This window comes from Telopea speciosissima, chromosome 7 (assembly GCF_018873765.1).
Source record: "Telopea speciosissima isolate NSW1024214 ecotype Mountain lineage chromosome 7, Tspe_v1, whole genome shotgun sequence".
NCBI classification, from domain to species: Eukaryota; Viridiplantae; Streptophyta; class Magnoliopsida; order Proteales; family Proteaceae; genus Telopea; species Telopea speciosissima.
The window spans coordinates 7,967,479-7,989,799 of record NC_057922.1 but is presented as its reverse complement, the minus strand read 5'-3'; the positions used below and the strand labels follow the sequence as shown (position 1 = coordinate 7,989,799).

The 22,321-nt window shown below is 37.6% G+C and overlaps 1 protein-coding gene across 2 annotated transcripts; it reads right to left on the bottom strand.

The window, feature by feature from the left end:
- Nucleotides 1-328: 328 nt before the first annotated feature.
- On the bottom strand, nt 329-21,309 carry LOC122670139 (queuine tRNA-ribosyltransferase catalytic subunit 1-like). 2 transcript variants are annotated; one of them, XM_043867116.1, is made up of 16 exons: nt 21,157-21,306; nt 20,491-20,543; nt 18,157-18,250; nt 15,866-16,044; nt 12,991-13,041; nt 9,874-9,930; nt 8,077-8,197; nt 7,827-7,893; nt 7,656-7,697; nt 4,147-4,252; nt 3,882-3,992; nt 3,135-3,206; nt 2,942-3,043; nt 2,806-2,852; nt 2,613-2,640; nt 329-597 (listed from the first exon to the last, which is right to left on the bottom strand). In XM_043867116.1, exons 1-16 carry the CDS (start codon nt 21,266-21,268, stop codon nt 496-498), a joined length of 1,344 nt encoding a protein of 447 aa, XP_043723051.1. In that variant the 5' UTR covers nt 21,269-21,306; the 3' UTR covers nt 329-495. The 2 variants fall into 2 exon arrangements, 1 of the variants encoding a protein (XP_043723051.1); XR_006334133.1 differs by having other exon boundaries at nt 531-597; nt 3,140-3,206; nt 21,157-21,309.
- Between the last annotated feature and the right edge of the window lie 1,012 nt (nt 21,310-22,321).

Genomic DNA, 22,321 nt, shown 5'->3' with positions numbered 1-22,321 from the left:
ATTTCCCCAACTGTCTTATGGGGGTCTGCTTCAGTCATGTAACAGGTACAAAGAATTACAACTGGATTTTAAGGGGAGGGAGTTTTGCGCTGCATTGATCAATGAAACAAGTGCTACTTGTAGGCTGCTTCAGATTTTCATTCACTTCCCTTTGACTACAAAAATGGTAATTGTAAAGGAGATAAATAAATGATGCCAACCAAAATAAGAGATGAAGTGCCAAAACATCCAATAAAGTCTAGTAAGACAACTCTCGACTGGGGGAATCCTATTAAAGCAGCATATTGACGACAAAATATATACTGCGGTTAGTAAGTTGAATGAATCACAATTCCTCTTCAAGAAGTGATTGGGCCTACATAACTGCTTGTTGCTCTCTATATATCACAATTCTTTACCGTGACGCTTCCGAGATGATCAAAGCTTCCAATAATGTGGAATAGCTAAATCTGTTTTGTATCTATTCTTTCCATTTCAGTATACGTGTATAACTATTTACTCTTGGGATGAAGAGAAGGGGGCACAGCAGGAAGATATGTCAATTCCAGCAACCTCCATGGCATTGCAAACCCATTCTGGAACATCACCTTTTGGGAACTAGAAAACCATAGAACAAAGGGTTCAAAAATCAATCTGAGATTAACATAAAATGAATCTATCAATTCTAACAAAACAGAATGCGATGACCAGATTAAAATACACCATCATGCAAAGTTTAGTAAGGTGGTCATGGAATAAAGCATTTATACACATAAGATGAAAGAACTAATAGAGGTTCCATGACTACTTTTATCATGCGGCCATTAGATCAATGTATGGGAGAGCAGATACAAGGAAATCACTGGAGCACTAAATTTGGAAACCTCTGAAGCTTTGTGTGAGTGACCAAAGCTGCATTTGCTGGGCCTTGCAGGCCCAATGTCAGCCCAACACAAATCTCCAGAAAGTAGTGCGTTGGGCCAAGGCCCTTACCAAAATGACATCCAAGCAATTCGACCCAAACTTGCTTGGACTGATCCAAATTTCAGACATTATTCCAATAATAATTTCTTACCAAAAAAATTCCGATATTTGAGAAAAATTACTACGTAGAGTATAACACATTCTGTAAAATTAACGTCCAGGAAGAGCAGATCAAATAATGTGACCCAATGTTTTTTTTTTTCTCTTTTCTTGATGAATAACAATTACTTGTGGCAATATGGAAACCAAAATGATCTAATACATGTATACATACACAATTTTTTAAAACACAAAAATGGAGCAACATCCAAAGGGCATCAAACCCCCAAATCCTCCCCCCCCCCCCCCCCCCCCACCCCACCCCACCCCACCCCACCCAAAAAAAAAAGAAGGTATACAATTGGTTATGGCCCACTATAAGCTTAAACTCTTCAGGCTATTGCCTTTGCCAACTCTCTGCTGTAGTACTTACGGATTAAGGAACCGATTTGATGTTAATGGCTCAAGCCAAGCAACGTCTGATCAGATTAGTGACTCAATGTACAATTAACAATTTTGCTTAGTGATTCAATGTAAAATAACAATTTTGTTTAAGGAAATATGTTTAGTATTATGCCCCATATGCATGCATGCTTACATCCACACATCAATATATTTTAGCAATGCTCTAAGAGAGAGAGGAGGTTTTGACCAAGGAATAGGGGAAAGGCACATGGAGTGAATAATTATACTCTCTCTGACTAAAGCAATGAGCAATTTTGTCGGGGCAACGGGTTCCATTTTGTGTCTACTAGAGATTAGTAATCAGAAACCTTGAACATCATTCACTTGTTATAGGAGGATAATTCATATGAGATTGCAACCCATATTCACTGAATCCCCAGTTCTCAATAGGAGCGGCACCCTTCCACATGGTTCAGGGCACAAATGACTACATGGAAAACTGGAAACAAGAAATCTAGAATATGAAGAAGCATTACATGATTAATCATCAGGTGGAGGTCCAACGGAAGATTATGCATTGTAATAGGAAGAAGAAAAGGCTATCAAAACAATGATTTGGGACAGACCTTGGGTAAGAAAACTCTGTTGAGGGGTATCAAGGTTTACATCAAGCACATGACTGAGATAGCACCACAATCTGTACCCTTCATTTAATGGGTACCTGTGACTGTGAGCAGAGAGCCCTTTCTTTGGAGGAAATTAAATCACATGTTAACTGGTCCTTCGAAAGAAGGAGAGAGATACAGAGAGAGAGTTAAGAAGAAGATTTCCAATATTTCAACGCAGACAATGTCTATGCAACAGCAGTTCTAATAGTGTCCATGCAAAGGCTGAAGAACATATACCCAAGTCAGACTATAAAGTAAAAACCTTAATAATTTGTTGTTTGAAGGTGAGCTATAATCTAGAAATCTCTAATTCAATGACTCAATCTGCAGATATGCCGGATCCTAGGATGAGCACAAAGCATAAATTGAGTTCAAAATGAAAATAGTAAAAAATGACGTTCGAGTTAAGCAAGCAAGGGAAGTGGTTAATAGTTAATACTACCATAGTAATAGACAACCACATCAGTGCAGCAACACACAAAAAAACATGCACACACAATATTTGTAAATATAAGGACCATTTTAGGGAAGAAGTACCATTCTCTGGAGGAACCCGCATACAAACCTGCACGACAGATGAAAGAATGAATAAATATGACAACAGGCTGTTGGGATATCCACCTAATCATCCAGCAGTATAAACCAATACAGAGTATTCTACATTTCTACCCCGCCTTTTTTTTTTTAGGGGGGGGGGGGGGGGGGAGGGAGGGGGGGAGAAGGTGCATACTCTGGAAAGCATCCTTTGATTATTGACATGTGTAGATCTCTGCTAAGCTGTAAATCAGAAAACATTTTATCACCACATGTACCAAATGAAATTAACTAAGAAAATTAATTTCATCAGGGAAAAAAACAAAGTTTACCTTCATCATATAAAACAAATTGTGGTACGACAATAACTCAGATCCCATAGCATCTTTTGTAACTAGGCAATGGATATAGGCTCTTGTATAATTCTTGCAGACCTACAGAGAAAAATGAAAAATAAAGGATGTACTATTAAGGAAATTTCTAACCAATTTATTTTTTAGCAGTAGGTCAAGTTCAAGGGCACACCATACACTCGCATGTAGGGTCAATAGGGCGAACATCCTCTGCCATAGCTTTGTGTTTCAATTTCAACACCCCCTGTACAAGAAATATAGCTTCTAAAAAAACAAAAAGGTATCCAGAAAAAGAGGTAATAATATAAATCTCTGAAAAGGTCAAGGTAGGTCAAGGTCACAGTCTTGAATCATATAAATATATAAGTAACACAACAATGAGAAACTGCATGCGCAGAGAAAAGAGAGAGGAATAAAGTCGACTAAGTGCACAGAAATGCATGCGGAAAGGATGAAATATTGGAATGTTTGCTCTGAAATTAATGTTTCACTAGTTGACAGCTCAAAATGCTGTCCTTTTCTCAGTTTGATTTAATATATATGAAAGATAAATTGGGATATAGGCTGCTCTTTACCACAACCTTTTTATTCTTTTTCTCTTGATGGATTCTGTGGGAGGAGGGGAGGAAGAAAGATAAGAAGGAGGTGACAAACCACTGATCTGCACATGTAAATTCTTGATCACACATAATGACAATATGGAATTAGTGAAGCATTGACCTGATCACCATCTAAATACTAGCTCAAAATTGCACACATGGGTGTATCAGTGCATACACCATGCAGATTATATACGTATTTTACATTATCTACTAAGGAAGGAGAAATCATAGCTTCATAATTGCAAATAAATCTTTAATACAATAGTACACACATCTGTATCTTTCCAAAGAAAATAATTCATACAAAAAAATTCTACCTCAGGTACAAGAGCTGTGCCAAACCGAGCAGTTCGTGTAGGATAAACACAATCATACATGTCAGCCCCTAAGGCACTGCAAACTACAATATCAAGGGGATATCCAACACCCTGAAAAGTAGTATACACAAGACAAAAAAAAAAGAAAGAAACAAGTTCTTGCATTTTAGTTGTATAATACTAAGAAAACGTGTAACAGCTACAGTACACAACGAGCTTCAATGATTAGAAGATGTTGGCATGAAAGAGAGAAATTCATTCGCACCATAACATAGCGTGGTTTATCCTCAGGCAACACAGCAGTACACTGAGCAACAACACGCCAGAATGAATCTTTATCTTCACCACCTGAAAGACCACCTATGGCATAGCTGTCAAAAAAAAAGTAAATAAATTAGATCATTGATGCAGTCATTCAGTCAAGACTGCCTGATTGGGCCTAGGAAGACTTTATTGTGGGCCACGGATAGGGTGTATGGGCCTTGGGGTACTTGTTTATGGGTTACCTGTTGTGACGGGCCTAATTTATAGGCCCATATTTGAGGGTTCAGGCCGATAGCTTCCCCCTCTATCTCTTCTTCTAGTTCTGTTTCTACTGTTAACAGGTGGTATCTCTTCAATCCTTTTTCTTTTTCAAACTCTTCTACTTCTCCCTGATTTCTTCTATTTTTCTTCTCTCTCTACGCCGACCTCTAGAGTCTAGATCAAGATATCTTTGCTAAAACTGATTTTTTCCTTCCAATTCTGATTATCAGAGATCTATTATATGATTATTGAACTGTTCTTCAATTCTGATCATCAGATTCTGCTGAGATTCTGAGTTCTTATTGCTATCTTGAAATTACAGTAACCAGTGATTCATTTATATTTACTTGTCTGATTTTTTTATATTTTCTTATCGTTTGATAGATCTGGTAGTTCTCTACACTTGACCAGAATAACCAGATCTGATTGGATCTTGAGATATTATAGTTCTCATATTTTCTCTCTCTCAATCCACCTCATCAAGCTCCATTAATTAGGATATTTAATTATTTTTTTTATTCTGGAAAATCTCCTTGAAATCTGATAAGTAACCTTTTAAATTCTAAGCATTAGATCTGAGATAAGATTTGATCCAAATCTAGCAGTCAGATCGGGCTCTCTTCTTTCCTATTTCATTATTAAGCCCATCTCATGCAGACCAATCTATTCTATTTATCTGCATCAATCATCCCATTGATCATACATGCAGTAGAATCAATTTGACTTGATAAAAAACATAGGTGGCGAGTAGTCTGATGGATGTCAACATCTATACAAAACTCAAACAAATAATTTGCAGTTCCATAAAGTGGAAAGCTGAAGAAAGAAATGGACTAGTTCTTTAAGTGGGTATCGGCCATTTGGCAGCTTGATAGGCACCTGAATTTTTGTCGACATGTTTTCCCACATCAACCCCCATTCATCTGATTCAGCCAACGCAAGAAAGCTTTGAAAATTGGTTGCAAAGTCAACCTTTCAAATAGGGCTGAGCTGATTAAAAGGGAAAAGCTTCAATACATGATAGGCTACACTGGTGAGTTGGTTACTAAATTTGACATGTGACCAATCCAAGGCCCTAACTAACCAACGGTTTTAATGCCACATCATTCATTTGCATGGCTCAAATAGGTGGCCTATGAAGAGAAAAATCATTCACCCCTGTAATCTTGGGTTCAATCCACATGGCAATCTTTAGAAGATGAGGATTCCTTAAGTATATTCAGGGGTTTAATTGTGCTACACTAAAAATGGTGAAGGATGATTCCACAATGTATGGAATGTATGTATATTTGCTCTCCCCACCCCCCACCTTTTTTTTAACTTATACAGTATAGGAAGTTAGAATCTTGCTATGACAGAATATGGACTAGTGTAAAGTTTAAGGAATGGCTTTTCAAGGTTTAAATAATCAGCCAAGTATCAGAGCAAATATAATTAGAACTGTGCAGTCTTTTTTGTCTTTTTCTTTGGGGGGTGTTGAGGGGTGGAATGAGAGGGGAAGAAGTAAGGAGAAGAATAGGAAGTATCTCTGCAAGAACCTGCAACTACCACGTTTCTCAAGAAATCAGTGAATTAGAGGGGTGGGGGAGGCTTCTCTAAATGAAGTTGTGTCAGAAGAAGTAAGTTTGTGGAATCAACATTACAATGGAGAGGATTAGCACCTCAAAAGGAGCCAATCACAACAAATGTCGCAGTCACATACCCAGTTGCAAATCTTAACCTTATAAACATTACCCAAAAGACAAGTGTTGCAGGATACAATACATACGCTGTCCCTCAAGGCCCCACCACCACAAGCTCAACTGCCAATAATTTACCAGATCCAGGCCTCCACTAGAACAAAATTTTCTTGGTCGTGTACAATAACAGGCCATCCTGATAAGATGAGAGTATCTCCCTAGGCTGCTTGTCTGATGAATGATGATAATCCAGCAGTGCCTTAAGTAGAGATTCCTTTCACGAGTAGGATAGACCACTCAAGAGTGGAGGATGATTACAATCCAAGCAGGGTTAATTTACATTCGGTCCAACAGCAATAGTTGACTTTTCAAAGCTAGTAATGGCTTCCAAATGCCCTCCAATGGACCAATGCCTCCTGGTTTGCCCAAGCTACTTGCGCAGATAAGTTGCATAAGGATAGTAATTGAAGGATTTCACCAAATCTTTTAGTGCTCCAATCAGAACCTCTTGGTGAGTGATGCTTTCAAAACTTTTTGGGTGTGATTTCTAAAATATATTGGCATGCTACTAATATGAACTCTATCCTTATAACTTTCTTGTTATTCAACCAATTTCTGACCGAGTCTATGCACCATACGTAAGTGTTCCAACCTAAATTTCTTTACAAACCTTAATCTCCATTATATCATAATCCAACCCATTGTACCTCAACCAACAACTTCACATATCTTAAACTACCTGCAGGCGTTCAATTAAACACCACTAATCTTCAAATCAATTAAGCCATAGCTCCAGATTTTGTAAAATTCCAGAAAAACATACCCTAATTCTCACATTTAGAGACCTTCAAATCTATATGAAGAAACCTCAATGTGATTGTACTCACATAATTGAGCTATTTTCTGGATAGTTCCTGCATCAACACCATTGCTGCAATGGTTTCAGGTCATGTGTTTAGTTATTATATAAGCTTATGTTGTGAAATCAAATTATCATAACAATGAAATTTGTGTCATTAAAAATATTTAAGTTTAATTAATATGAACCAAGTGAGATGCTAAGTACTCAAAAACATAGAATAGTGCCATTCGATGACAGCAATCATTCAAGTACCCAGGCAACAAGCAAAGTCCATTGCCAAGACTTGCCTAGGTATTTCAGTAAACATCGTGTACTATATTTCCAACAATGATTTATTAATATAACCAATTACAACTTCACTCGTCAGAACATCACAAATCACGGTAACCTGGTTAGGATAAACAGTGGGAATAATTGTAATATAGTGAGACTAGATAAGAGGGCGAGTCTTGGTGCAAAAGTAAGGTTGCTCCATTGTGACCAAGTGGTCACGGGTTCGAGTTTGGAAACAGCCTCTCTGTGAAAGCAGGGGTAAGGCTGCGTATATTAAGACCCTCCCCAAACCCCATAGTGGCGGGAGCCTCATGCACTGAGTACACCCTTTTAGTAAGACTAGATGATGCACACAAAGTTATCATAAATTTAATTAAGATGCAGAAACACTCAAAATCTAAAGTTTCAAAGTAATTGTTGATACCATGCACATACCCAGGTAAATTGCGATCAACCAAGCCTCTAACACATATATCCCTGGAAAAGAAAAGGGAGTAGGGAAGCAGAAAGAAAAATCAGAGAATAGAAGGCCAGATACATACAATAGAACATTGAGCAGTTCCTAGAAACAGCTGAAGAATTATTGAACCAACTGGTATTGCTTACCTAAGCACAGGATCTAATCCTCCTTGTACTATCCCAAATAGGTTTTGCTCATGGGGCCTCTTGTGAGCTGTCCTTCATGAAAAATCCATGAAAAGAGAAATGCTTAGAGCCATTAACAAGAACTCAAAGAACCCTTTCAGTCATAAATCAACAAAAGAGCAAGAACCACAGACTAAAAGCACAATAAATAAACAACAAATAAATTATCAAATATGCTTAAACTAGTTACTTTTTCCACAGAAATATTTACCAGCAATACATCGGTCTATCCAACGAAGAGTGCGATACATAGCCTCCTCAATTCTAGGACCAGTGATGGTGGTTTTCACAACATCATCGAGGGCCATTATGATGTCTGCTCCAATTCTATTCTGCAAAAATATATTGGCAGAAGGTAGAAAGCATAAACCAGTGCTATAAGATGGGAAGTCACTACTCACTCAGGAAATGGAAACAAGAAACTGAATCGTCTCATTCAACATCTGCAGAAATACCCAAAATCTACTACTCAATTGGATGCAAAGCAAATTAATGCAGGACCATGGTTGGTGTAGTTCAAGTTGGGTTGGTCTGGTTCAAATCTGGTCTGAGCAATTGGGTTATCACCAGTTTCCAGATTCAATGAATCTGGCCAACTAACAGTTCAAATCGTGGGATAGTTTAGCAGCACTATTCCTGTTGGAGGGCAAGGATCCATGTAGCAGACCCAATTTAGCTGAGATTCTCCTGACTTGCTGGGCTATGCTTCTTTCCTCTTACTTTCATTTGTCATTTTTCATTTCTTCATTCCCCCTTTTTTTTGTTTAGACCTCAGTTTTCCCTACCTTGTTTTGTTTGGATCCATGTAGCCGACCCCATTAAGTTGGGATAAGGCTGAGTCAATTGTTGTTGTAAAGACAAATAAAATAATATAAATTTCAGATCTGATTTGGACTTAGTTTTCAGTTATTTGGTCTCTTTAGGACAACCAAACATGTTCTGCGTACAGAGGAAGTCTTCTTTTTCAGTTTGGGTTTATCTTCTATTTATTATTCAAGAGTTTGATACTCCAATCACAGGTCCAGTTGATGAGTCAGTCTAGGACTCCTATTTTTTAGCCTGTGATTGGAAGAGATTGTTAAGATACGTGTCACGATAAGGGGGTTGTCCCTATCATGATGTTGTCTTAGTTTCCTTATTTTCTTTTATGTCTTTAAGTTTCCTTGTTAGTTTATAATTAGTTTTAGTCTTGCACAATGTATTGTCTTAGTAGGAATCCTACTAAGACTATTTGATTTCTTGTCATAAATACAATTAGACTGCCCACAATAGATAGACTGAATTTATTGTGGGTTCAGCATAATTCTCATCTTCATTGTCTCTCTTCTTCAGATTCTGGTTGGTTGCTAAGGTTTCATGACAGAGTTCTCTTATCTATTTGGGTTCATTTTTAGGTAGTTAATGGAATTGATTCAGTTTTATTTGATAGTGAGGTCATGGCCTCTCTTGTTCCCTCTCTCCCCCCTTCCTCACCTCCCATGGTTTGGAGGTTTCTCTCCTTTTCTCTGTTTCTCTTTTCTCTCTGTTCTTCACAGCTGCGACATATGTACCAGCAGGGTTATTTCTCTTTCTTATGCCCATCACCAACAGATCTTCTTTTAGATCTGCATCACATATTCTATATAAATATAAAGTTATTAAACTACACTTGTTGATATTTTTGTTTGTGTTTAAACACATGATCGTGACTAAATAACTCATTTGGTAGGACTTGAAACTAATGACATTTGAGGCCACAGAAACCCAAAAGATGTTTATTCTAAAAGATAGTCTTAATTATGCTATTTGTCACAAACATAATACGTCTAGATTATGTTTACAATGTTTTTCTCATTAATATTTATCTAAAAGTGTTGGATAATAATTGAGGAAATTCTTCACCAATGACAACAAATCTAACAAAAGAAAGTCCGGCAGCTTCACCAATGACAACAAATCTAACAAAAGCAAGTCCGGCAGCCTAATAATATTGTCAGTCCAAAGCAGCACATGAAATAAATATACCCACTTGGATTTCTATTGATTCTTCAGGTGTCAGAAGCATTGGTTTTCCATCAACAGGTGACTGAATTCAACAAAATGAAGTATTAGTTCACAAGCCTAGGATACCAAAACAGGACCACATTTTCATTATTTGTTATAAGCCTAAAGTGAGAAGTCAGGAAAAAGCTTTCAAGTTTCAACACAGCATATATGCAGGTAAAAAAGGCAATAAATTATCAAAGTAATCAAGCATTGCCACTAAAGGTACTTTATTTCAAACAAAAAGGAAAATAAAATTGCTGAAATATGAAAATAAATATAAATAAGTACGAACAGAATATAATAGAATATTATCAAAGCTCAATGATTATTTAGACCAGGAACCTATGTAGAAGTATCCTACATTCAATAATTCAAAATAATTTAATGGGTGAAAGGTCCTCACTGTGACATAGCAAGACTAAGTTTTTCTCCATGTGCTTATTGATTAGGCATGGACATATTTTTTCCCTTTATTTACTACTAAAAATCATCAAGTTGGAGCAAATACATGTAGTACCATATTTGTCAAGGTGGCGGAGGGGGAAAATCAGTGCCTAGGCAACGCCTTGAACACTATGTTTAGTACAGCTGTTTCTACTCTAGTTCTTGTTCAAGGAATGAACTTGAATAACTTCTATAAAATAACCGGACGTTTTTGAAAGACAAACTGAATATGACATGGAGAAGAAGTACCATGAACCTTTACAAACAGAACTGCCCCAACAGGGTGCCATTCCAAACTATATTTCCAGAATCAACAGTTTTGTTCATAAATCCAGCGCTCAAAAAAATTGAGAGCAGCAGGTAATAAATTTATAAATCATAGTATCCTTTTGCAGCACTAACTTATCTCTGAACTCTAAAGGAACGCTGACCCTTCATGTAGGACAGTAGGAGTAGGTCAGTAGGTGCATATTGATGGTTTACTCCTAGTTCACATGGGACCTCCCTTCATAAAGAGCATCAGTGCACGAGCCTCCCGCTACTGCAAGGTCTGGGAGGGGAAAATGTAAGCAGCCTTACCCCTTGCTTTGCAGGAGAGGCTGTTTCCAAGCAACATAAATCTTTACACTAATTTTTCTCCGCTGTTCGGAATTTATAATGGTGTATTTTTCTTCTCTTTTTTTTTATTATTGAATACTCCTATAAGAAGGTTTTTGTGAAGCTCCCTTTTTTTTTGTGGGGGGGGGTGTGTTGCCAATGAATATCAATTTGATGGATGGTATCAACGGGATTGTTTAGGGAATACCTTGGGTGGTACCGTGGTCCCAAAAGGGAGGGGGATTCTACCACAGCTGAGTTTCTTTTTCTTTAGTTTGGTTTCAAGGTTTCCTTAAAAGTGGGTCAAGAGCACATGACAGTGGAGATGATTCCATGAATGTTATGGGATGTGGTAGAGATAAACTTTGGAGGTCTGCTCACATCTGCAGGCAACTCAAGTATTTTGCCTCTATAGTAAACATCTCTTGCCAGTTGAGATTGCAGATGACTTAGCCAGACAGAATGTAGTCGAGCTGAGAATTGTTATAGGACTGATATCCCTCTGGGCATAGTTGTCAAGGCATCGCGATGTCTAGGCGCCTTGTTGGTGTCGCCTTGGTTTTTCCCCCCCCCTCAACCGCCTTGGGTTGCCTAGCCACCAACTATGCCTCTGGGTCTGTAGCATTTTTTTTTTCTGTCTCCGTCACTTTGTTTTCTTATTAGTTGTGGGAGGTAGATGCCTTAGCCCCTTGTGAGTTGTATTATTTTTTTTAATTCTTCCAAATAAATTAAAATTTGATAAAAAGAATGTATTGGTTCTTGGAATAATACTTTCCACATGTAAACATGTACAGCAGTATAAGGTATACCTCAAAAACCATAAGATACATGGGCTCGAGAATGTGTGTTGGGTGGGGTGTAATTCCATGAGCGATGGATCTGATAGTTTAATCTTAGAACGTAGGGACTCGGCTAATGTGGATCTGGTAACTAGGTATTGGGCACATGAACACATCACCATGAATTCATGTGCTTACAATTTTTGAGTAAGCTAACAAGTTAACAATCCAGATGTAATCATATTTATATCCAAACGTGAAAACATCCAAGAACAAATATGCAATTATGAACTTATACGAGAACAACTCTATTTGTGATAAAATGCTAACAAGCTACTGACATTAGGGCCAAAAGGGCATAGATTTGACAATGTTCTAGTCATTGTCATATTGGGGTGTCCAAAGAATTGGTATATGATCCATCCAGAAGATATCAGAAGAAAGAAAGAGCCTATGCCCTATGGATTTTAATGACCGGGCTCATATGCACACACCCACATCAATGTCATGTCGTGTCTGACATGGGTACTTGAGGTAAAATGAAGCATCTGGGTATCATGGGGAAAAGTCGATATTAGTATAGATGGAATAAGTGGGAACAGCTCATACATCAGTTCTCATACATATCTGTCAGCCATCTTCTGAACACATCTGAAGCTATGAGGAATAAGTCAAACTTCCACGTGTCTGAAATGAATGACGTAAAACAAGTAGGGGAAGCCAAAGAGGAAGGTAAAGCTTTATTATGGGTAGAAAGGGAGCTCTTTTGTTTGGTTTATGACAGAAATGGATGTTGGGAATACAGAAATAACAAAAAAACATAAAAACAAGCATAACTGAGATTGACGATATTGGTATGGATGAGTAGCAAGACTATGTACGAGTATATTAAAGGAAAACTAAGAGCAGCATCGATAAGAGAGAGGTTATGGGTCAAGGGAAGGTCAATTAATATGGATTGGCCATGTGTAACAAAACCTAATAAATAAACCAATGATGACGAGTTAATTCACCAAATAAGGAAGTCGAGGGCAACACGAGGTTAGCCCTTAAGGTCAAGGTTTCAAAGCTGATACAGGAGTGCCAAGTAGGATAGTAGTTCAACTTCAAATCCACGAGAGATCAGATACCAACCTACCAGAAAGCAAATCTTATATTTTAATATTGACATCTTACCCTTCAATACATCTACAAGTAAGTGTTATTGTGTGTGGACACTGGACAGAAACATAACAAAACAGGGAGCTTTCCCAACTGAAGCACAATAAATTAAAGAATACCTGAAATGTTACTCCTTTTTCAGTAATGTCAGCCAAATGCAACAACGACACCTGACATGGCATAGACACATATAATGGAAATCTTTAGTAAGTCAAAGTAAATGATTGAATGCATGTATACGCAATTTTGTCCAGTAACTCATCAGCATCAAGATCAAGATGCAAGGAACACAGCAATACAGTACCATAAAAACATTGGCTTGAACATTCAGAGATAGACGAATGACATTATAGAACTGATAAAATTTTATTCAAAGAAGCAGCCAAATCCAGAGACCATAGAGGATGCAAAGAAGCAACCAAATCCAGAATGCATGCTCTGACGGTGTGGAAAATCCTCAAAGTTTGCTTTTTACCCTTCTGGCCAACTGCCAGGGCCATGAAAGACATTATAGAACTGAATACCATTTTATTCAAGTTACCATAAATTTATGGAAATATAAATGTATCAAAAGAGGAAAGGAGTCGTAAAAGGACGTATTACATTTTTTTCTTTTTTGGGTAGAGGTGGGGGGTGGGGGGTGGGGGGTGTTATCACCAACTCACTATCCAAACCCAAAGACTAAAAAGGATGCAAAGAAGCAACCAAGATCCAGAATGCTCTGACCATGTGGAAAATACTCAAAGTGTGCTTTTTGCCCTTCCTAACAACTTCCAGGGCCCAAGTTTTCATCAAGTTCCTCAATCCCTTAGCACCTCAGCCTCTCCAACTAATTTTCACTCTTTTAACCTCTTCAAAACTCTCAAATCCCTATTGAAGCATTTCTCACGATTTTTATTTTTCTCTTCCATTGCAAGATCACTAGATTCTTCAAATCTTCCAATCCTCCCTATTGCACCGATGGTCTTGATTTAAAAACCCACAGCCTACCAGAGGAGTTATAGAAAAGCCAACAGATTCTACATGCTCAATAACAGAAGGCAAACCAATGACGAAACTCCCCCCCAATCTAAAGGGGGCCTATTTATAGGTTCAGAAACATTCCATAACCCAAATTACTTTCTTCACAAGAAAAATTCTGCAAATAATAGTCCCAACTTAATTTTAAAAAATCAAAACTTATTATGGATCCAAGGCCACTTGGAAAACCACAAAACTCATGAGTGAATGATAAAGTTGGTAAAACATGACTTGAATTACAAGTCACAAAAGGACACCTCATAAAGCAACAGCCAACCCACCCTTTATTTTAGACAATTCTGGTTAGAGAATATGCAGAAGTATCATTTAATGCTTTACTTGATAACAAAATCCAAGATGAAAGAACTTTAAAAAAAAAAAACCCCATAAAGAAGACAAGCAGACACTAAAGGTAAGATCAACCACCCCAAAAGGTTTTTATCCTGTTTATTCCACTTCTTTTTTCCAGTGACAGATACAAAAGGGAAACATAAGATAAACTTGAACCTTCCAGATTTCCTCATCTATTTCAACAATCATGGGTCCACCACTCCATGAAGTTCAAGCCGTGATTAGTTGAAATGTCCATATTAAACCAGCAACACAGTGCAGGAATTGCAGAATTGGAATGTGCAGCCAAAATGAACCTAATTAGACAGAAAAGAAAGCTGGAGCATGGGCAAGGATCTAAGTATCAGTATCGAGTATCGTATTGGAGGGTGATTTTAAGAGATGTGTCGTATTGGAGAGGCACAAGATACACTAAAAATACGCATGAAAATTGTCAAGAAATGCATGGATGTGCTTATGATACATATAAAATACAGTTTTGAAGCATAAAACACCATATTTTGCAATATGTAAATATTCAGCTTGATGCAAGGATTTGAATCATTTTTACCAAATCTAGTGATGCATAACCAAAAAAAAAAAACATAAGAAAAAAAGAGATCTGCAACTTTACCACTTGTCACCCAAATTTGTTTTGAATCTGTGATTTGGGCACTGTAAATACCCAAAACTTATCGAAACGGTGAAGATCCGGGTCATTTTTTATGTTAGATGATTTCCTCCAATTCATATGGAAGGGAAAAACAAGTTTCCAAGGCCTTTGGTTGCTCTCGCTTTCGTATCTCACTTATGGTTTCTGTTTTCTATCGGAACGTATCAGTCGATACAATTTCTTTTTTTGAAAATAAGTATCGTATCAATACCCACCGATACCGATATGTATCAGTCGATACAATACGATACTTACCAATACTTAAAACCCTGAGCGTAGGTAAACAAATTCCGGCTATTTATATTTGTGACCAACATTATCCAATTCATGGTTGGAAATGCTAGACAACTAAACACTTGTCCTTGTGATCAGCCTCAATAAAAATAAACTACCAATAGGGGACGGATACTCCACAAGAACATAATAGTTGGAACTTATAATCAGGTTTAATCCAGCAAGCTATTATTGGAGGTAAATCTAGCAATATGATCCAGTGGATGCAGGTTTGGGAGGGAGCCATGGTGGCATGTTTCTACTCTTATATGTGATTAGAACTACTCAATTATAAGCCTCACATATGCATCTCCACCTTTGATGGAACCTAAGGAGTGCAAATGAGGTGGCAGAGGATCTAGAAAAGCAAGGGATTGTATGGGCTTGATTGTGTTCGGTAGATACTATTCCATTGTGATGTAAAGGGACATTGGGTTTAGGGTGTTGACGCCTAAGTAGCTTTGGCCTTTGGGCCCCTAGTTGTACTTCTTCTCGTTGCGGTTGTATTAGTAGCTTGTACTTTTGCTTCTTTATCAATATCATTTCCTTGTAAAAAAAATGGAGACAAGAGGAATAGAGAATTCATTGGCTTCATAAGAAAAAATAAAAATTAAAGGAACACGGTAAAGAATAAAAGGAGTGATTTCATGGCAAGTCTGGCAAGAGACAGAGGAATGAATCAAATAAAGATACACAACCATCTGAAAGCCACCAGAGTCGGTAAGCAATGCTCTTTGCCAATTCATAAATTTGTGAAGACCCCCTAATTCATCAATAAGCTCCGAACTTGGACGAAGTGCCAAATGGTACGTGTTCCCGAGTATTATTTGGCAACCAATTTCCTCAAGTTGGCTTGTTGTTAAACCTTTTATTGTCCCTGTAAGAATCAAAATAACAAACTGAAATAATTAGATGTACATAATAATTACATATTTCATACAATAGTATATAATGAACATGTTGTAATATATAAAGTTAATTTCAACAAAAAAAAATGTTTATAATATACATGTACAAACAACTAATCCCCCACCCCACCCCACCCCAAAAAAAAAAATTAAAAATTTTGCATGCTCATAACATTTATCACTGATAAATATTGATTGTCTACCTGTGCCAACCATCAGTAGATAATACACCCTGTCCAAACCATCCCATTCATTTGAATAATTACTAGCATCTGGATCACTGTCAAAGGATGCCAATGGCAAATAGAATATTTTCTTCATTTACTGCATTAGATGCCTCAATTTGCGCCCCCCCCCCCAAAAAAAAATAAAATTTATTGACTGGTGATGAACTATTACTCTTCCAGATTTGGGTGATAGTTCTTAAATATATTAAATAAATTAAAATCGAAAAACAAATTTGAAAGAGAGAAGGTAAAGATAAGGAAGAACCATGGTTCAAGATTCAGTCAAAATGACCAAAATTTCGCAAAAATTTTCAGTTTCATGAAGAGTCAAAACGAAAAAATGCAAAATCGATCCCAAACAAGTAAAACTAGCAAGAGTATAGGGGTGAAAAAAAAATTTGAAAATAAATATGGTTAAAAGTTGTATTGACATAGGCATAGGGGTGTCCACAATTGTACTTGTATTAACAAGCCGTAGGTTTTAAGTATTTGTGATGACATTATCTGGCATTGGTGTGCTATTAAATAGTTTTTCTTCGTTCTTAATACATATTTCAATTGCTTTTATTAAATGTTGTGTTTTCTAGTACTAAATTACAAGTACAATAGGTTATATAAGAGAAAGGATATAGTACGCTATAGCATGTAGCAGTAACCTAGGGTCCGAAGCCGAATTACTATATGTCTCCGCCTCCTGTGTTCTTTGCTGGAATGGAGGAGAGGACGTCAATCACCTTTTTTTTCCTTGCCCCTTAGCTTCCACTATTTGGAAGAAAACCTTAGACTTCATTTGGCCCCGTAATAGGAGACCTCTTCCCTTAACACAGGAGTGGCTTTGGTTGGATAGGGTTTTTTCTGGTAGTACAATCTGTGATACCACTGGCAAGCCTGTGTTTGGGGCTACTATATCTCACATTCGGATGGAGCGGAATCTCTAAAGATGGACCTCCAATTCCCGTTCTATTGACATGATTTGGAAAGCCATTTTCTTCGATGTTAGTTCCAGGCTTCACATGCTCCTCCATGGTGCCCTTTTTGATTCCCCAAGGAACAGGCATATTGTTGTTTCCTGGCATATTCCTGGCCCGCCTTCCTAGGGCTTGTGGCTTGTATAGCTCCCCCCACTCTCTCGTCCCCTTTGGGGCTTTGGTAATGAAATTTTTATTCACCAAAATTTTTTTTTTACTTCATTCGACTACAGTACATAGTTGTCACGCTTTGGTCGAGTTGGGCACTTTGGTCAACTAGGCAAGCGCCTTGGTCGCCTGCTTGGTGTCGCCTTGCTTTTTTACCCTCTCAAACGCCTTGGGTAGCCTAACTGCCATGACAACTATGATACAGTATGGTCAATAATTAAATGTAACACCTTCAAATAATTGGTAATACATATTTGTTATGAGCTAACAAGAGAGACTATGGTATAATACTGGTCGGATTCAGATCACATCAATATAGATCCAAGTCCAGATCAAAAGTGTCACCAACAGATCCAGCTCGGGTTCAGGTCTGCTCAGATCAGTAATGGTGGACATATATCAGTCCAAAATCCTATTGGATCCCAATTCCCAAACATGGAGCAGATATGGCCTACATCTGGATATAAGCTAAATACTAGATTAACCTCATATAAAAGATACATAAACCTAAACCTCTTTCAGGGCAGTATCCAAGTGCAGATCCGATCCCAGCAAAAGATATGATGCATTTAACCTGAGCTCAACCCTATCTCTAAAGTGCATTTGATCTTAAGATGGTAATCTGCTTTAAATGGATGTGCTCGAAGTGGATCTTGGATCTGACCAGCTCCATTTTATACACTCAGAGAAGGGAAGGCAAGATAATTGAAACACTAACCTTGTGTGCCTACAGGCATAAATAGGGGAGTCTGGCACACCCAGTGAGGAAGTGACAGTTTAGCGGCACGAGCACGATTGAATCTCCCCAGTACCTGCAGAATTTATAAAGAAAGAAGAAAATCAAAACATAACCCAAAGAATAAAGATACAAAGACCATTCATCAGAATGTTAGGAACATAATTCAGAGTGATTATTGGGTCAGGTCACTAGTTCATCACTTGGTGCACATCCATAATGGACGTGTATAACATGAGATGCAGCATTTGTATTCAGCAGAAATCTAAAGTTTTCACTCTCTTCTTCCTTGTTCTTGGGGGTGGTGGGCAGTGTTCTTGATTGATAGGAAAAGTGAATACCAAAGTAAAACGTAAAACAAGTAATATCAAAATGGGATTGTAATGCCGTAAGCTTGTAGCAGAACATGAAATAAGTCAGGCCATTCAGCAACTGTTTGACTAACATGGTAGATACTGAATAGGTGGAACTAGGAAGCAATTAGAACAAGGTGTTCAACCTTAATGATAAGGTTCATAAAGCTCTGCTAAAGTCACACGCACATACAGTGATCTATTGATTCTGAGAGTGGATGAGATAATGTCTTAGCTCTAACTAAATAACTCAGTGAGTCATCAATCCCTGGAGGCCCGTAGTAGGAAAATATTAACAGCCACCACCCTGTCCATGTTAGGATTCCTAATTGAACAACCATCAAGATGGAGCTATGAAGATCGGGAAGGAACCAGTCACCAAAAACAATGCCAAATAGATGACCAATGGGTTCCATACCACTACTCTTCCACAATTCCCTCCATAGAGATTCCAAAGAATAAAACGTCCATTGAGACTAAATAGCAAACCATAATGGTAGTCATTCCAACAAGATCCTCTAGAGGAGCCATAATAGTACTCAAGCCAATATTTTATTTCAGCAAAAACTGGGATATGGATCCTCTGCGGCCTGGGGTTGAGCGGCCATCGTGCTGCAATCAACTCACAGGTCGCCACGTGGAATTAATGCTGATCCAATGGTTGGAAGATGGCGGCCTGACATTTTTGAATTTTGAGCAGCATTTTTGAATTTTGAATTGCTTCCATCTTCCAACCATTGGATCGGCCTTAATTCCACGTGGCGGCCTGTGAGTTGAGCGCAGCATGATGACTGCTCAACCCCAGGCAGCAGAGGATCCAAATCCCAAAATTGTCCACCACAACTCTGAAATATAAAGTAGTGGGAATTAATCTTCAACTATGAAGGATCAAAGCTCCAGGCCTAAATCAATGTTTCAAAATGCTAAAGCATGTACCATAGGCCTCATGAACACACCCTTGTGTAAGTAAATGATATATACAGCCATGGATTTGAGGAATGAGGAAGATTCACTCCTTTCTTTGTGCTTTACAGAGAATGTTCAGGCTAACTAATATTAACCATTTTTGTTCTTGACGCTATGGACCAAAAGAGAGCTATGCATTTGCGAGTTGGTGAAAAAAATCAGATATATAAAATTTTCAATGAGGAGTTTCTTAAGTGGGGTCCACATTAAGCCATCAGTGGACACAGAAGAATACATTAATGCAAAAGAAGCAGAGCAGTACACAAATCCAATAGACTAATATATAACCTTTCTCTTCTTTTGCTTTGAACCTTTTAGATTAGTCTATTTTTTGAGTTTTATCCTCATCCCTTTTCTTTAGACATTATGTTAGAGATCAAAACTATCCTGTTTGCTTGATACTGGTACCACCAAAAAAGTTTCTCAGTTACAAATCTAAAGAACCAAAAACTTGCAAACACAATGTGATTTGAGAGAGATATGGCAAAAATATGGGCATCAAACTATGATAGCATTCCTGAGGTCAGTTATCAGTCCTATTGTTTAAGTCTTAGACTTTTACTCAAGCAGAGACTCCAAAAACCTAATAATCCATGTATTCTTCAATTAAAGATTAGGGCATGGGTGTTTCAGAAACATCAGCAAGGATGCGAGTTTTCCCTGAACATAGTCTGCATCATAAACACGGAAAGATGAATGCCGATTATGATTAGCACCTGCAAATTGTGAAAGTTACTAAAATGCAATGTGTAAAAGTAAGTAGTCATTTGTAATCTTGGACATGATCAGATAAAACATAGACAAAATGCCATGGGCTGTCTGATATGTGGCATTGAACATGTGCCTGATGTAAAAGTTTTCTTCAACTGTTCGAGCAGTGATCTACTCTTCTATTGCAACCTTTGGTCTGCATGACCTTTAGAAAGTGCTTTGAGTGAAAAGAAAATCTTAAGTGGAATGCATTTAATATGGTATGCAAATGCATGATTAAAGTTACCTCAAAAGTAAGCGCCATTTTGGGATCAAATTTGGAACTCTCTAAACCTGTCACTAAACCATGAATAATAAAAATAAGAAAAGGAAAGAAACCAATTTGCAGCAAAACGTGTTAAGCTAAACATGAACATGTTACATCTATAAGTTTGGTCAAAAGAAACCAACTGAAAGTACTTAGCTAACAACTACCTAGTATTTACAATTTATAATCATCAACCAATTTTTTTATTTATTTATTTTTTTAATCATCAACCAATTGACTAGCTGGTTGAGATGCAGATTAAAGCCGCAACTATAAAACAATTAGAACATTTCATACAAGCCGTGACAAGATGCATTATAAACACGTAAAATTGTTATCCAATTAAGGAACAGAAATTACTTTCGTTTATTCTGCCGCTTCGTTCTCCCTACAATTTTCAGTTTCTTCCGAGTAACGTTTCTGAGAGCTAAAAGTTATAACTATACAGGGATTTCTGTTAAACAGATATAAGCATTTAAAAGTTATTGCAAAGAGCTCCTAGTTCTTATTCTTTTCGAAAAAAATGATTAAAATCTCGATGTTTCTGTAGCAAATAAAGTTGTGCCTCGAAACGGAGAAGTGCTCCTTATTCCACTGGAGGAGATAAATAGAAAAAGCGTCAGATAGAGATGGAGAGAAACTTACGAGCAAAGAATGCCCTGGTGAGTATGTGCACCACAGTGCTGCAGGGTTCAATCGCCGCCGGCGGTTTTGTAGCTGTGATGCGCCGAGCGAAACTAACGCGCGCAATCTTCATAAATTGGACCGAAAGTTCAAAGTTCAACTCCCTGTTACCTTTTCTCTTCTTTCTTTTCCTTCTTGGTAAAGGTCTCCGACAACGACGGGCACGCGTCTCTGGGTTCCCACCAATCCAAACTTCAAAGCACGACCCCTGTTTCCCGAAACACATATGTTGATGATTTGACAGTTTGACTCCTAAAACTTTAGGATTCTTGGTAATTGGCGCCATGGTTCGTGATCTCAGTATCGATTGGATCGGATTGAATCGGCTGATACGGATCGGGATCATTTAAATTCGATCAAATATGACACTTTTGTTCATGTTTTCTTATAAAAAAATTATTTTTTTATATTTTCACCCTTATCCATACAGTTGGATCGGATCGATATTCGAATCGGTCTCAACCAATATCGATCCGATCCGATCCATTACCTCAACCATGGATGGTACAGATAGGCCACCGTCATGGGTGGAGCCATAGGCCAACACATTTCCCATTCTTGGGGAAATTACCAAATTGCGCAATATGAGAACTTCAATTACACAGTAAGGTTTGGACCATTTTGCCCGACATATACCATAAAGAGAAAACCGACATGTCAGGGGCAGGAACTAAATCCGAACCAACCAATTAAAAATTATAATCGAATTAATTATTAATTGGTCCGTTTTTGGTCCGAACCAATTAATTGGTTCAATCGATCAAGAACCAATTATGTACCGAACTACCGATTATGGGTGTTTGTTATATGTGGGTGCAAAGATTTTTCGTTCACTATTCATTCTTTGGGGTCAAGCAAACGAACTATGACCGGACTGGACCAGCCATTATTAATTGGTATCATTTTCAATTTTTACAACTGGCCTGATTTGGTATGATTTCTATTTCAATTTTAAGGAGGTGATTTCTATTTCGAAAATTGTTTGATTTGATTTTTGCAACTTATTTCAATGAAATAGAAATCAAGTGGAATAGAAATTCTGAAATAGTTGAGGAACTGTTTCAAAGTTTCTATTTCATTTGATTTCACTCTTGCTTTTTAATGAGCGCAAGATTAATTTGATGGG